General features: G+C 54.1%; 2 protein-coding genes across 3 annotated transcripts in view; one reads left to right on the top strand and one right to left on the bottom strand.

The window, feature by feature from the left end:
- AP2A1 (adaptor related protein complex 2 subunit alpha 1) overlaps positions 1-5477 on the top strand; it is a 37410-nt gene extending 31933 nt beyond the window's left edge. The window contains exons 12-23 of the mRNA XM_068529216.1: positions 397-494; positions 665-896; positions 1013-1180; positions 1263-1426; positions 2156-2212; positions 2318-2400; positions 2503-2591; positions 3806-3930; positions 4019-4135; positions 4229-4298; positions 4530-4664; positions 5036-5477. Coding sequence (XP_068385317.1) covers positions 397-494; positions 665-896; positions 1013-1180; positions 1263-1426; positions 2156-2212; positions 2318-2400; positions 2503-2591; positions 3806-3930; positions 4019-4135; positions 4229-4298; positions 4530-4664; positions 5036-5113 — 1416 coding nt within the window. The 3' untranslated portion in view covers positions 5114-5477. The remainder of the gene's footprint in view (positions 1-396; positions 495-664; positions 897-1012; positions 1181-1262; positions 1427-2155; positions 2213-2317; positions 2401-2502; positions 2592-3805; positions 3931-4018; positions 4136-4228; positions 4299-4529; positions 4665-5035) is intronic.
- Positions 5404-10430, bottom strand: FUZ (fuzzy planar cell polarity protein). 2 transcript variants are annotated; one of them, XM_068529218.1, is made up of 11 exons: positions 10138-10430; positions 9757-9878; positions 9394-9478; positions 9103-9171; positions 8773-8877; positions 7745-7942; positions 7503-7598; positions 7046-7152; positions 6906-6970; positions 6750-6824; positions 5404-5745 (listed from the first exon to the last, which is right to left on the bottom strand). In XM_068529218.1, exons 1-11 carry the CDS (start codon positions 10246-10248, stop codon positions 5519-5521), a joined length of 1260 nt encoding a protein of 419 aa, XP_068385319.1. In that variant the 5' UTR covers positions 10249-10430; the 3' UTR covers positions 5404-5518. The 2 variants fall into 2 exon arrangements, with proteins under 2 accessions (XP_068385319.1, XP_068385320.1); XM_068529219.1 differs by lacking the exon at positions 7503-7598.
- Between the last annotated feature and the right edge of the window lie 5659 nt (positions 10431-16089).

Genomic DNA, 16089 nt, shown 5'->3' on the forward strand with positions numbered 1-16089 from the left:
CAGCTGGGGCGGTGGGCCAGACGGCCCGGGCCTCCATGCTGCTTCCTCCTCCTCAGAGGGGCCTTGGCCTCCTGGGGCCTCCACGGGCTCATATGTATGAGGGTCAGCAGGGCGTGGGGTGCCTAGCGTGTAGCCCCCCGTCCCCAGGTCCCGGCAGTTCCTCACTCCCTCTGCCCCAGCAAAGAGGGCCCATTCTGCCCCGTTTTACTCCCTGTGTGAGCTCCGGCCAGTCACTTAACTGCTCTGTGCCTCACTTTCCCCATCTATAAACCCACGCACAGCAGAGTCACGAGGCTTCTGCAGTTAATAGGAGTCGAGGGCTCAGCGCTGCGCCTGGCACATGCTGAGCGCTCCTGAGTCAGGATGGTGCCACTCACCGCTGTCCCCGCCCCCCAGGCGCTCCAGGCCCCCGCCTGCCATGAGAACATGGTGAAAGTTGGCGGCTACATCCTTGGGGAGTTTGGGAACCTGATTGCTGGGGACCCTCGCTCCAGGTGAGGGGGTGAACGCACACAAACTCCTGAGGGGTCTGGGGCCCTGGGGTTCGCCTGCGATCCCGGGAAAGGTCCCTCTGAGGGAGGCGGCACCTCTCGTGGGGGCTTCTGGGAGAGGGTGGTGGAGCTGGCCACCTGCTGACGCGCACCCCCGGCTCCGCCCCCTGCAGCCCCCCGGTGCAGTTCTCCCTGCTGCACTCCAAGTTCCACCTGTGCAGCGTGGCCACCCGGGCCCTGCTGCTGTCCACCTACATCAAGTTCATCAACCTCTTCCCGGAGACCAAGGCCACCATCCAGGGTGTCCTGCGGGCCGGCTCCCAGCTGCGCAACGCTGATGTGGAGCTGCAGCAGCGCGCCGTCGAGTACCTCACCCTTAGCTCGGTGGCCAGCACGGACGTTCTGGTCAGAGCCCCAGCCCCCACGCGCCCCTCCTCTGCACCTCTGTCCCCTCCTCCTCCCCGGGATGCCCGTCCCTGACCTGCTCCTGCCCCCCCAACCCCCCCACCCCGACCCCGCAGGCCACGGTGCTGGAGGAGATGCCACCCTTCCCCGAGCGCGAGTCGTCCATCCTGGCCAAGCTGAAACGCAAGAAAGGGCCGGGGGCCGGCAGTGCCCTGGATGACGGCCGGAGGGAGCCCAGCAGCCATGACATCAATGGGGGCGTGGAGCCCACCCCCAGCACCGTGGTGAGTCCCGTGGGGCTGGGCTGCGGGGGCTGGGCCCAGCCACGCCGTCCTCTCTTTTCACCTGTGCCTGCATTCCCTGCAGTCCACGCCCTCACCCTCCGCCGACCTCCTGGGGCTGCGGGCAGCCCCTCCCCCAGCGGCACCCCCAGCTCCCTCGGGTGCGGGCAACCTCCTGGTGGACGTATTCTCCGATGGCCCGGCCGCCCAGACTAGCCTGGGGCCCACCCCCGAGGAGGCCTTCCTCAGGTACCGCCCGCCTTGGGCCCAGGGCTGCCCCCTTTCCATCTGCCCTCTCCCAACTCCCCCCTCCCTCCCTGTCCCTGAGCCTCTGTCCGCCCTGGCTGCCGCCTCCCCCGGCCTCCTGCCTCCCTCTGGGCCACTCTGGACTCTCGGCTGACCCTGGCCACCCTGTGTTGTCCTTTCCCATCACCATGTCTCAGCCTGCTCTTCCTTCTCTCCTTCCCTCCTCCCCCCTCCCTCTCTCTTCGCCCTCTTGCTGCCTCTCTGGGATTGGCTGCCTGCCACGCCTGTCTTCTCTTGTCTGCTCTGGGATTGGATGGCCCAGCGAGCTGGAGCCGCCTGCCCCTGAGAGCCCCATGGCTTTGCTGGCTGACCCAGCTCCAGCTGCTGAGTAAGGGGTGGCCTCAGGGGGTTGGGGGGCAGACTCCCGTGTCCCCAGGGAGGGTTAGGGGACTGGGAGCTCTCATCAAGCTCTCCTGATGAGCTGCAAGGAATTGGAAGGGAGTGAAAATCAGGGCCGTCTGATACAGGGTAGGGGGTTGCTGACGGTACCTGCCAGGGTCCTATTCCCACTAGAGGCAATTGCCAGTCTGATTTTGGGGCTCTTTGGGGAATCTGGGTATATGGATTCTGGGCTTCTGTTCCTTCAGGGCTTGCAATCTCCCACCACTAGCTCTGGGCCTTTACCTCTAGCCCCCCAAGCCCCCTCCCATCTCTCTCCTTTCCCACCTGCAGCCCAGGTCCTGAGGACATTGGCCCGCCCATCCCAGAAGCCGATGAGCTGCTGAATAAGTGAGTCGTGGGTGAGGTTGGGGAGGGCAGTGGGGACAAGTGGGAAGCACAGAGCAGGAGCCAGGCGGGCACCCGTCATCTTGAGCTCCCACCGCCCCCACCCAGGTTCGTGTGCAGGAACAACGGGGTCCTGTTTGAGAACCAGCTGCTGCAGATTGGAGTCAAGTCAGAGTTCCGGCAGAACTTGGGTGCGTCCAGGGGGCGATGGGGTGAAGTCTCAGGGAGATCTTGGCTTCGGGAGGGCGTGGAAGGAACTCAGATGGAGCCCTACCTCTCCTCACCCTCCACAGGCCGCATGTATCTCTTCTATGGCAACAAGACTTCAGTGCAGTTCCAGAACTTCTCTCCCACCGTGGTCCACCCTGGAGACCTCCAGACTCATATCCTGTCGGCCTGGCTCAGCCCCCTGGCTCCAGCCCTGCCCCTCCAGGTCCACCTTCCTGGCAGCTGGGAAGGAGATGGACCCAGGTCCAGACCCCTGTTTGGCCCTCTTACTTGGAAGCCTGAGCCCATGGTACTTCTCTGAGATTTAGTGTCATCTGTAAGATGGGGTGGGCCTCTTTAACAGGACAGGAGATGACAGTGACAGGTGATAGGGATGCAGGAGGTGTTACTTCTGGAATCACAGCTGCTCTGGGCCTCAGTTGGTCCCTGTCAGGCCCCTCCCGTGTCCTGACCTCGTCTTCCATCGGGCTCCACACCCATGATCCCAGTGCCTCCTGCCCCCGAAAGCCAGGCCTGGGGGTCTTGTTGCCAACCACGGCCTTCTCCTGTGTTACCTGGGCCAGTCACTTGGCCTCTCTGAGCCTTGCTATCCCTTCTGTGAAGTGTAGATCCTCCTCCTTTTCACAGGCTTGTTTTGAAGATCAGTTTGGTTCGAAGACCCTGGAAGGGTGGCTGGCATAAAGGAACTGCTTGAGCAGTGTCGTCAGTCCCCTGTCCCCCTTCTCTGGGCCTCAGTTTGCACAACTTGGAAATTAGAGCGGTTAGACCCCAAAACCTGATGGCCTTTTCAGTTCTTTGGTTCATTCAACATTTCCAGAGGCCTCCTGTAGGCTCAGCTCTGTGCTGGGCAGGGCCCGGGGGAGAGAGAGACATAAGACCCCGTCCTTGCCAATGGGTTGTTGACACAAAGGTAGATGGTGACAACACTAACTGCCACCATTTTGGTGAACCTACCTTGTGCCACACACACTGACAAGTACTTGTGCTGGATGAGAGCACTTGTGCTGGATGAGGCTAAGAGAGGTTAAGTGACTTGCCCATAGTCACCGAGGTGGCTAAGAGCTGGGATTCAAACCCAGGTCAGCCTTCAGAGCCACGGTGTGACCTGTACCATAATGGAGGTGGCTGAGCCCACTATGGAAGGCTAGAGGAGGCACCTAGGTCAGAGGTTTGGCTTAGGAAGGACTTTGGAGCTAGGCCATGTATGATGAGCCCTGGACGGCAGCGCCGGGTCCCTGAAGGGCCGGCAGGCTGGGGTTCCAGGAAAGTTCTGAACCATCAGGTGATGATGGTCAAGTCCCTTCCCCATCACCACCCCCCCCACCACGGGTCGCTCCTGTTTCTGGCTTCCTTGACCACGAGCGGGCACAGCTGGCCGTGCAGACCAAGCGGGTGGCCTCGCAGGTGGACGGTGGGGCGCAGGTACAGCAGGTGCTCAACATCGAGTGTCTGCGGGACTTCCTGACGCCCCCGCTCCTGTCCGTGCGCTTCCGGTGAGTCAGGAGGCGGGGCGCTGCCGGGTGGGCGGGGATTCCGGGGCGAGGGTGTGGTCTGACAGAGCCCTCCCTCCTCTCCCGCCAGGTACGGGGGCGCCCCCCAATCCCTCACCCTGAAGCTCCCGGTGACCATCAACAAGTTCTTCCAGCCGACGGAGATGGCGGCCCAGGACTTCTTCCAGCGTTGGAAGCAGCTGAGCCTGTGAGCCGCGGGGGGGGCGGAGCCAAAGCCGCCCTCAGGGTGGGCGGGGCTGGGGCTTCCAGATCCCTGACTTGAACCTTTCCCGGCCCCCAGCCCCCAACAGGAGGCGCAGAAAATCTTCAAAGCCAACCACCCCATGGACGCGGAAGTCACTAAGGCCAAGGTGAGAGACAGGCTAGACAGGAGAGGCACCGGGGCTAGTTTCCCAGCCCTGCCTCTCTCTCCAACTCTGGGATTTGGGGAGCAGTGGCTGCTCAACTTGTGAGCCTCTGTTTTCCCATCTGTAAAGTGGGGCCAATTTCCACTCCAAAGGGTTTGGGGGAACTGGTGTGCCACTGTCTGGGAGTTAACAGAGATCGGGCACCCTCTGACGGCTACCCCCCTTCCTCCTCAGCTCCTGGGGTTTGGCTCTGCTCTCCTGGACAATGTGGACCCCAACCCAGAGAACTTCGTGGGGGCTGGAATCATCCAGACTAAAGCCCTGCAGGTGGGCTGTCTGCTCCGGCTGGAGCCCAATGCCCAGGCTCAGGTGAGTGGTGGTCTGCGAGGCTCCCTGCTTTGTGTGCATTCTCTGCACCCGGCCCCCTCCTGCCTCACTGTGTTCTTTTAATCACGTGCCTCTGCTCTGTGCCCCTGTCTCCTCCCTCTCCTGTCTCCCTCCTGTCTCTCCATCCTCTGGTCTTCCTCTCCCTTTTCCTCCCTGATTTTCATCTCTCCATATCCCTTCCACCCTTTGTGGCCTCTTTTTTATCTTCCATCCTTTACCTCTGTCTCCCCTGTCCCTTCTATCACCTTTCTGATCCCTTGATCCTTTTTCTCTCCTCTCATCGTTTATCTGCCCTGTATCCCCCGGGCTCGCCATCCTCTGTGCCTCCTCCCTGAGTCCCCGTGTCCCCCCAGATGTACCGGCTGACCCTGCGCACCAGCAAGGAGCCCGTCTCCCGTCACCTGTGTGAGCTGCTGGCCCAGCAGTTCTGAGCCCTGGACTCTGCCCCCGGGGATGTGGCCGGCACTGGGCAGCCGCCAGGACTGAGGCAGCCGTGGTGGATGGGGCAGCGAGGGGACCTCCGCTGGTGACAGGGAAGACCCCGGGGTCGAGGGGTGCCTAGGACCTTCCTCCAGCCTTTTGTATTTTTATTTTTGTTCATCTGCTGCTGTTTACATTCTGGGGGGTAAGGGGGAGCCCCCTCCCTCCCTTTCCCCCCCGAAGCACAGAGGGGAGAGGGGCCAGGGAAGTGGGAACCTCCTCCCCTCCCACCCCACCCTGTCGTAGCCCCTCCTGCCCCCTCCCTGTCCAGGGGCTGTGTATTATTGTGAGCGAATAAACAGAGAGACGCTAACAGCCCCATGTCCTTGTCTGTCTCTGGCGCTCACGCCCAGCGGTCAGAGGAGTGGGGTGAGGGCATGCAGAGTGTGGGTGGCTAGGCCCCGCAGCCCATGCGTGGGGCTCTGAGCAGACAGCAGCAGCAGCAACCGCCGTGGCCCCAACTGCAGGGCCACCAGTCGCCATCCTGTGCCTGGCTCCTCAGCCCCCAACACCAGGTAGCAGGCTCTCGGTACCTGGGCCTGATGGACCACCTCCTCCGCCTTCTCCTCTGGCTGCCCCGGCTCTGAAGGAAGGACAGGGAGGGCCGAGGTGACCAGTGGGGCCTGGACAACTAGGATGCCGACCTCCGGGAGCCACCCCCCATCCTGGGCCTAAGTTTGACTCCTGACAGAGGAGAGCCTTACAGCTCAAGCCAGCTGTCAGGACCTGAGAAGATCACGGACTTTCTCCCCCTCTTCCCACCCAGCCTCAGTCCCCCACTTTCCTGGGGACACTGCGTGTGCAGCCCTAGGTAATCTGCTTAGCAATACAGATCGTAAACACACAGGAGATGTTTCCCAGGTGCCGGGCGCTTGGCTCCAGGGAAGACCTCCCGTAACCCTTCTGAGGACCCTGCCCCACTTACAGATGGGAAGCAGGTTGGGAGGTGGAGTCGCATAGCTAGGAAGAGACAGTCATCTGCCCCTTCCAGGTGGAGCTTTTTACCATTTTGTTACATTCATCAGAGTCTTTGCTGGTGTGGTAGTGTCACTCTAGGTCCCTTCCTTTGTCTCTCTGGGCCTCACAGGTCGTATATGACAACTTTTCCTTCCGGACCTGGGCTCTGTGGAATCTACCACCCCTCCTCCACCCAAGACTATCGGCAAAGCGTGTACTTGCAGCACTAGAGCAGGAGTGTGTGGATGTGGGAGCCAGGCTTGCCTGGCTGAATCGTGGCTCTGCTGCTTATTAGCTGAGCCTGTTTCCTCATCCATAATATGGGAATGATGACATAACAGGAGATAGCCCTCACCTATGAGGATGAAGTGAGTCAGTACACAGAAAAGCACTTGGCAGGACATGAGGCCTCAGTGTTAACTATTAGGATTAGCCAGGAGGTCCTGAAACCTGCAGATTGGGACCTCCCTGCCCCTCCCTTGCCTTCCTGTCAGTGTGCACTGCCCAGTCCTCACAGACAGCCACGCCCACTTCACAGCTGGCTTCCACCAGTTTCCCCACCACCACCTTGTGAGAGCTGGGACTCAGTGTCCCAGCCTGTGCAAACGGGGCGCTGTGCCCGCCGCTGACCTGGTGCAAAGTGCGTGGCGGTGACCAGGGTGTAGAAGGAGCGGAAGAGGCGCCGACGCTGCTCAGAAGACGGTTCTGAAGGGGGAAGAGGGACAGGGTAACAGAGAGCCCCTCCCCAGCCCACGCCCCTCCCGGCCCCGCCCTCCTCTCAGTCACCTTTATCCCCCGAGGGCTCCACCGTGAAGAGGCAACGTTTCAGTTCCAGGTGGAGGAGCAGCAGCCTGTGGGAAAAGAGGTGTCACGGCCAGAAAAGAGGGGATGAGGACCCCCAACCCACTCCCCCGTCTGAGCCCTACCCGAGGATGTCCGTGTGCAGGGGGAAGCCCGCGGGCAGCGCTCGGGATCCCAGCGGCAGGCAGGCCCGCAGCGGGTCCAGCAGTGGCTGCCACCAGCGCTCCAGAAGCTGCAGGGGGCGTGGTCAGCGAGAGAGGCGGGGCCGGTGGGTGAGGTCGGGGGGATACCAAGAGAAGGCGGTTTGGCTAGAGCAGGGGAGGAGACCATAAGGGCAGAGGGCAGAGGGGACCGTGGAAGGGGCGAGGCCTGGAAGGATGCTGTAAGAGGGAAAGAGGGGCCGAGCTGGGGGGACGGTGATAGGAGCACAGCCCGAAGGGGGCGGGGCCTAAGGGGCGGGGGCGGGGCCAAGGGCGAGTCAAGCGTAAAGAGCGCACTCGCGGGTCAGGGTGCTCAGAGAAGGGCCGGGGCTCGCGGGTAGCAGGTGAAATAGGGGAAGAGCGGGACGTAGCCCAGATTCACCTGTGCATCCAGCTGGCTGAGGGGAGGGCGCGGCCCGCAGAGCAGACACAGCTCCAAGCCCGGCAGGAGCGTCAGGGTCAGAAGCCGGTGCGGCACCTGAGGCAGCCCGCAGGGTGGGCTGGCCGGAGCTCCTCCCCTTCTCATCGCAAGCCCCGCCTCCTCCAGACAGCCTCCAGGTCCCACCCCTTGCGCGCTCCTCCCCGCCCCCACCTTCCCCCTGCCCGCCCCATCCACTCACTCACCGTGGGACTCCCGTGAGGCAGGTACACCGGGTAGTCGCGAGCGGCCTGCGGCGGCAGGGATCCCACCAGCCAGGGGAGCAGCACGGCTTCCGGCATCCCCAGTCGCCACCAGCTCTCTGTCGCTGCCACCACCCGGCCCGACACGACCAGGCTGACGAAGGCCGTGCCCGCAGCCTCCGCGAACCCAGAGAGGGCTTCCTGAGTAAGGGAGGCAGGCCGGCTGCGAGTCAGGAGACCTGAGCAGGGCCGACAGTGACTTCCCAGGTGCGTAAGGGGTGGGAAGAGACGGCCATACGATTCAAAGCTTGCCTGGTGGCCATGCTCATGTGTCTCACCCTCCCTGGGCCTGAGTTCCTTCACCTTCACATGCAGGTACCATCCGAAGTCACAGTGTGAAATTAAACAGGTAGGGTGATTGCTACATAGCCTGACACAGCCTACTGAAGCTAATACTTGTAACAGCAGCAGCTATGGTTTATCGCGTTGTATTATATGCCAGGTAGTCGCAATCTACAACCTACTGAAGCTCAGAGAGGTCAAGTCACCTGCCGAGAGTCACAATGCTGGGAGGCAAGCCATGCCAGATGAATCCAGAGCAATATTTAAGGAAGGGGAGATAGAGATCCCCGAGGCAGAAGGAACAGGATGTGCCAGGGCAGGGAAGCTGGGAAGTTGTGGGGATTTGTGAGACTCATGAGGCAGCTGGGAGAGGGTGGACTGTGGAGTTAGTAGAGATTAGGGCGAGCAGGCTGGCGGGCGTCAGATTCCTCAGGTCCTCAACACCAGGCTGAGGGGCTGAGACCTTGTCCTGGGGGTGATGGAAAGCCACGGGAGGGCCGTGACCAGGGGAGGGGCAGGGGCAGCTCTCGGTGTAGAAAGATCCTTCCGGGGTCAAGGGAGGGGGGGGGTGTTGGACTAGAAGCCAAAAGGATAGGAAGAGGTTGAGGCAATGGTCCAAGGGTAAGAGGATGCGGACTGAGCCAGGGCCAGAGGGACAGTTTTAAGAGTTTACAAGGCGTTCCCAATACCTGCAGCAGGGACCCCTCTGGAGGAACCACACAGTCCACACACTGGGTCAGGTCCCCGATGAGCTCTGAGTCCCCAAGGAAGCTGTCGATGAGGCGGTAACTGGCCTAGCAGAGGGAAAATGAAGATGCCTAGGACCCAGGTGGTACCCAGATCTGCTGCCTCCTCCTCAGAAAACTGGCCCTACTGGGCCTTGCTGAGGGGTGTCATACAACCAAGCTGCCCCCTGAACCCACTGGGTTAGGCTGCCCCAGGAGCTTCTGGGAACTGTAGTTCCCAAATATCAGTAACCAGGTACCCTAACTTCCCATCCTCACGTCCTGCAGCCTCACCCTCAGCTCCTTCTTCAGTCTCTCTACGTTGCGGATATTGGTCAGCTCTTCAAGTCCCACAAGAAGAACCTAGAACAACCATATAGGAGAGCAGGGGACCTGGATAACTGGTTATAAGACAGGAGGCGCTGGGGACTCAGACTCCTGTGTCTGCAGGAGGAGGAAACTGGGGATCTGGACTCCTTAGTCCAAGGCAGGAGGGACTGAGCTCCAGGATTTCTGGGTCCTGAGGGAGAAGGATGCTGAGAGTTCAGATTCCTGGGATTGGAAAAGAGGGTTGGGGAGTCTCACCATAGCCCCAAACACCATCTGGAGTAGTCTCTCCAGCCTCAGCTCCGAGGTGCCCTCCTCAGATGACAGAACAATGAGGGTGATGCTGTGAGAAAGGAAGGTGAGAAGGAAGAATGAGTCCAGGCCAAGGAAACAAGGCAGGGAGGAGAGTAGGGTCTGCCCTTGATCCTGGATGCCAGCTACATCCATGCCCGAGCACAACCCGCTTTTCATTCAGAGAAACTCAGGGATCAGAGAGGGTAACTGACTTGTCAAAGATCCCACAGCCAGGTAAACAGCTGGCGTTGGAGACCTGGATGGCCTCGGGGTCGTCTTCAACAGGGGCTATCACCCTGGCCCTGCCCCCAAGCTACCCTTGGAGACCTGTCGTGGAAGCTCTTCCACACCACGGTTGTGTCCTCCGTCTTCGCAGAGCTCAGCTGCACCTCGAGATTCTGCCCAAACATGTGGACGCCATTGAGGGAGCCGATGACAGAGAATGGGAGCTGGGGAAAGATTGGGGACTTTAGACAGGAGCCCTCAAATCCCGTCCTCTATGGGAACAAATGACTCAGGTCCCCAACCCCCTCCTCTCTCTAGATCTCCTGGCCCCTCCTCTTCGGGGAACCAGGATCACTGGTCAATTGCACCCTTGACCCTCCAAACCCAATTCTGAAACTTCCCCAGCCCCTACTCCCTTGAAGACCCAGAGTGCAAGCATCTAAACCCCTTCTATTTCGGAGATCCAGGCGCCCGGGGCCCCACCTGTTGGCGGGCAGGGGCGCCGCCACGGCTGCTCCTGCAAAACAGAGGGACCCCGCTGGATGCCGCGAGGCACAGCAGATGTACGGTGCCTTCGGTCCCCTCCTCCCCCATTTGGAACCCCCGCTTCCCAGTCCCTTCGTGGGGACAGTCAATGCCCGCCTTGGAGCATGCCGGTAGTCACACTAAGTCAGGCTGCGGTCCGAAGCCGACAGAGGGCGAGATGGGGAGCTGACTGGAAGAGGACTGGATTCCCGCCTTCTTCATCCAACTCAAACCCCCATCAACTCCTATTCCAGCACCTCCCCCAAGCCCCGTTACGCTCTCTTCCGCCCCAGCCGGAAGTCACAATACCCCTAACAAAGATGGCGGCTCATTGTATTTGCGAAGCTTCCTAGTCGCTCCTTGAAGCGGTTTGACTCTACTTAACTAAGAGAATGAAGAGCCCGACTTGAAGGTAGTGACTGCGCCAAGGCGTTGCCTAGTAACCATCACGTAAACTAGTACGTTTCACATTCTAAATTGAGAAAGAGCCGTGCCACACTCAAAGATGGCGACGGTGCCGAGGTGTTGCCTAGCAACCGCTGTGGCTGGGCTTTCCGTTTTGTAGTGGCAAACACTGTGCCACGCTCAACGATGGCGACAGTGCCTAGGCGTTGCCTAGCAACCACCATTCAGTCCTAGTTCCCTTTTAAGGCTGGAAACAGCTGTGCCCCTCTCAAAGATGGCCGCATGACGAATCCCGAGCACTTCCTTAGAGCAAAATCTCCCCCCTCACCCTCGAGGATGGTTTGGTCCGGCGAGCGTTGCCTAGTAACCCACAAATGGCATGGTTGTTTTTGCTGTTAGAGAAAGAAAGATGAAATCCTTTATTTTCCAGAATCGGAAAATAATATTATTTGTAATGAATTTATACATGATAGTGTATTGTGCAGAATGTGAAAATACTCCTCCCAAAATCCTTTCCCTAAAATAAAAGCTTTACAGTTTAACAGAATATTCACGTTTTCACAGATATGATTATTGTGTTAATGTTGTTTTCAAACTTTCTTCTTCTCATGAAACCGTATAAATACACTTCGTCTTTTTAAAATCTCCTATTCTAACCTATATTATGGATGTAACAAAATAGATTTAGCCTATCCTATGCTGACATGCGTTAGGTTCTCACCTCTGTGTGTTTAAAGTGATGAAGTAAATCTTCATTAAGTTATCAATTTAGTCAGCTAGATCTTTTCTCTCTCTTTTTTTTTAACATCTTTATTGGAGTATAATTGCTTTACAGTGTTGTGTTAGTTTCTGCTGTATAACGAAATGAATCAGCTACATGCATAGCTACATCCCCATATCCCCTCCCTCTTGCGCCTCCCTCCCACCCTCCTTATCCCACCCCTCTAGGTGGTCGCAAAGCACCGAGCTGATCTCCCTGTACTATGCAGCTGCTTCCCACTAGCTATCTATTTTACATTTGGTAGTGTATATATGTCAGTGTTACTCTGTCACTTCGTCCCAGCTTACCCTTCCCCCTCCCCGCATCCTCAAATCCATTCTCTACGTCTGTGTCTTTATTCCTGTCCTGCCCCTAGGTTCAACAGAACCATTTAGATTCCATATGTATGTGTTAGCATACCGTATTTGTTTTTCTCTTTCTGACTTACTTCACTCTGTATGACAGTCCATCCACCTCACTACAAATAACTCAATTTCGTTTCTTTTTATGGCTGAGTAATATTCCATTGTATAAATGTGCCACATCTTCTTTATCCATTCGTCTGTTGATGGACACTTAGGTTGCTTCCATGTTCTGGTTATTGTAAATAGTGCTGCAATGAACATTGTGGCACATGACTCTTTTTGAATTATGGTTTTCTAGATCTTTTCTCTTTTGTGAGAACAGTTGCCCTCATTTATCCAAATATATTTACAAAATATATAGTAATATTAAAAAACATTTGTTTCTTTTATTTTTTATTTATTTATTTTTATAAATTTATTTATTTATTTATTTATTTTTGGCTGTGTTGGGTCTTCATTGCTGTGCGCGGGCTTTCTCTAGTTGCGGTGAGCGGGGGCTACTCCTCGTTGCGGTGCGCGGGCTTCTCATTGTCGTGGCTTCTCTTGTTGCAGAACACAGGCTCTAGGCACACAGTCTTCAGTAGTTGTGGCACGTGGGCTCAGTAGTTGTGGCTTGCAGGCTCTAGAGCTCAGGCTCAGTAGTTGTGGCGCACGGGCTTAGCTACTCCGCATGTGGGATCCTCCCGGACCAGGAATGGAACCTGTGTCCCCTGCATTGGCAGGCAGATTCTTAACCACTGTGCCACCAGGGAAGCCCACATTTGTTTCTTTTAAACATGTTTTGTCTGCACTCTGGATTTGATTTCTAATAGCTGATAGGAAATATTAAGACATTTACCCTGCACATTAAATTACATTAAACTAGAGGAATAAGCTGCAATAAATAACAAATGAACTAAAATATCAATTTCTCCCTGTAGTTCTATGAATTTTTTCTTTAGTCCACTTATATTTATTTTCTACTGATATATTTAGATTTATTTCTATCATTTTATTTTTATATTTCTTGTTCTGCCTTTTCAATGCTTTTTTCCTCCATTCTTATCTTTTACTGGATTTTTGTTTGTTTGTTTCCTCAGTCCATTATTTTCTCTTTCTTCTGGTTTCAAATTTATACACGAATTCTCTTTTATTTTTATTGGTTATCCTTGAAACTTTACCTTACATATTTAATTCAGCAAAAAGTTAAAGATCTTAAACCCTCTCTCAAATAATACAAAGAGAATATAACAGCTTAACTCCGTTAAACTCCCTCCCAGACTAACCAACTAGTGTTGTCAGCATTTTAGTTTGACTTTTTTAATGCCCTCGTTGAATATATTTCTTATTTTATGCAGGCAATATTTATTGGTAATTACGTAAATGTTTATGATTCATGTTGCTCTCCCTCTTCCTTCCTGTCTCTCAGATCATCTTTCCAGGTTAATTTAAAATTTTCCTACTTCCTGAAGTACTGCCTACCGAAAAACTGTTTCTCCCCTCACCCCATTTAAGGAACCGGCTTGCTCCCCATCACGGAGCAAACAAGGGCACCTCTTTCTTGTTTTCACTCCCTCCTGCTGCAGCAAGAGTCCAAATAAAGGCTTGCCTGAATTTCTCGTCTGGCCTCTTATCAATTTTTATTGATTAAAGAGTCCAAGGGGGCTTCCCTGGTGGCGCAGTGGTTAAGAATCTGCCTGCCAACGCAGGGGACATGGGTTCGAGCCCTGGTCCGGGAAGATCCCACATGCCGTGGAGCAACTAAGCCCGTGCGCCACAACTACTGAGCCTGCACTCTAGAACCCGCGAGCCACAACTACTGAGCCCATGTGCTACAATTACTGAAGCCCGCACGCCGAGAGCCTGTGCCAAGAGGCAACAAGAGAAGCCACTGCAATGAGAAGCCCGCGCACCGAAATGAAGAGTAGCCCCTGCTCGCCGCAACTAGAGAAAGCCCGCGCACAGCAATGAAGACCCAATGCAGCTAAAAATAAAATAAATAAAATAAAAAATTTTAAATTATTAAAAAAAAGAGTCCAAGGACCCTGGTGGGTGACACGTGGAACCTCTGGCCAATAGCCTGTGAAGAACTGAACCCTGGTAACAATGACAAGAATGAGTATGGGAGCAGATCCTTTCTAGTTGTGCCTCGAGGTGATTACAGCCCTGGCTGACACTTTGATTATAGTCTCTGAAGCAGGGGACCCAGCTAAGCCATGCCTGGATTCCTGATCTACAGAAACTGCGAAGTAACAATGTTGTTGTTTCAATCCACTAAGTTTTGGGGTAATTTGTTACACAGCACGAGATAACTTAATGTCCTTTATTTCTCCTATTATTTTGCATAGTGTGGTTCATTACGAACCTGACAATTCCAGTACCTGGAGGTGGGGGACCTACATCTGTTAACTGTTGTTTCTGTGGACTCTAATTTCAATCTTTGCCTCTGTGCTGGTGGTCTTTGTGATATTAATCAGAGTCCTCTAGGGAGGATTCACTTCTACTTCTGTAGGTTGTCAGCAGTGTTACTATCCTGGAACTAGATCAGCTGCCCTGGACGGCTCTTGCTTAGCTGGGGAACTACACTTAAGTTTTACAAATCACAGCTGCCTTCAGGCTCTTGGTAATGCCAGTGCAGTCCCATCTGGGGCAGGAAGTTCGATTCCAACTGCATCTTTTTTAAAACTTGTTTCCTCTGTGGGGGAGGGAAGATACTTGAAGACTACCCCTACCTCTTATGAAACCACCAATGTCACAAAAACAATGTCATATCACCTAATGTATCATAATGCCAGAAGCTGAAGTCCAGGCTAAAATATCTCATTGTTTAACTTACCGTTTGTAATACATTAATGGAAATGTTTAAAAATCAGTTAATGGAGCCAATCACGCATTCAGCTTATCTAAAGAAAAGTTTCCTTATGGTTAGGAGGGAATTTTAGGTACCATTTTAATCTCCTTACCAATTTATCATTTTGCCTTTCTCCAACTTACTTTTATCTTCCTTATAATTTTTTAAAAATTTAATTACACTAGTATAAAAAAGAAGGGAGCTGCTTTAGATTAAAAGAAATTTAAGCCATCTAAATATGTGTTTGGTCGTTGTTTGGATCCTGATACAAATAAAACAATTGTAAAAAGGCATTTTGAGAGAATTGGGAAAATCTGATTATGGATTTAAGTGTTCAATGATACCAAGAAATAACACAATTTTGTTAGGGGTGTTAATGGCATAGTGGTTACGTGCAAAAATATCCACCTTTTTAGAGATGCCTGTCAAGAATGTAGAGGTAAAATGATATGTTGGGATGTGCTTTAAAAGGGTTCATCAAAGAAAAAAGAAAAAAGGGATCGATAAAGTTCATGTGACAAAATGGTGATACTGCTGAGTGCAAAGCAATGCACTCTTTACCTTGAAATATATTGACAAACTGCATTGGAGCAAGTCGTTTTGGTTTCCACCCCCACTAGATCACCTCTGAGCCGGCTCATTTCACCCAAACCCTCCCACCCTCATGGACTTATTATTTCCAACTTTAATTAACATGACAAAGGTAAAATGCTATGTCATTGGACCCTCTGTTAGCACTTTTTAATTGTTGAAGATGAGCGGCTTTCAGATATTTGCTATTTTTAATATTTTTTGCGTGTGAGAAAAGCCTGCTTAGTTTCCTTCCCCATTAAAAAAATAAAGTATTTCTATTTTCCTTAGTTTTTATTGATTAGTAACGTGTATTTATGTAGTTACAATGACTTTCCCAGTTTACAGTATCGTTTTCAACTTGGTTCATGGAGTCTTACGCGAACAGTTCAATATTTTACGCTCTCTGGCTTTGCTGTAATGATAAGAAACTCTTTTTCCAGTCTTCAGGATTATACAGTGTTATGCTTTCATTTGTTACATTTACATTTTTAATCCACCTGGAACGTATTTATGTTCTAGGCCAGTTTCTGGCTCTTCTCCCAGAAAACAACTAGCAAGTGTTGCTCAGCAACCTCCACTTGGGTTGGAGTTTGGTTTCTTTTCGGGGTGGGAAGAACAGCTGCACTCCCTTCAGAGTTGATTGCAACCTTAAAGCGTTGCCTAGTAACCCCGTTTCGGATGATGTGATTGGACCCTTCGCACGACCCACCCCCCCCCCATCCCCCCAAGCCAGAAAGAACTTAACTAGAAACCTAATCTCTCTTTTAGAAAACAAGGGCAGCCTACGCGTTGCATAGCAACCAGGTCTCCAGACCCTCCCATTGAAACTAGTGTCGGAATGGTCGCCCCGCTCAAAAATGGCGGCTGCGCACCGCTTTCAATATATTTCTCTCTCGACAGTTCTGCCAATAATTCAGTCTTCCACATCAGGCCCCCGAAGGGGTTCGCTAGGTCCTTTTTGAGTCTTGCACACACTG

The sequence above is a fragment of the Eschrichtius robustus genome, chromosome 19 (assembly GCF_028021215.1).
Source record: "Eschrichtius robustus isolate mEscRob2 chromosome 19, mEscRob2.pri, whole genome shotgun sequence".
NCBI classification, from domain to species: domain Eukaryota; kingdom Metazoa; phylum Chordata; class Mammalia; order Artiodactyla; family Eschrichtiidae; genus Eschrichtius; species Eschrichtius robustus.

What these genes read in the sequence shown, in the direction of transcription:
- FUZ (XM_068529218.1), bottom strand. Translation starts at nt 10,248, where the DNA reads ATGGGGGAGGAGGGGACCGAAGGCACCGTACATCTGCTGTGCCTCGCG. An exon ending in AGATGGTGTTTGGGGCTATG is followed by an intron (nt 9,172 to 9,393) that starts GTGAGACTCCCC and finishes TGGTTGTTCTAG; the next exon opens with GTTCTTCTTGTGGGACTTGA. An exon ending in CAGAGGGGTCCCTGCTGCAG is followed by an intron (nt 7,943 to 8,772) that starts GTATTGGGAACG and finishes TCCCTTACTCAG; the next exon opens with GAAGCCCTCTCTGGGTTCGC.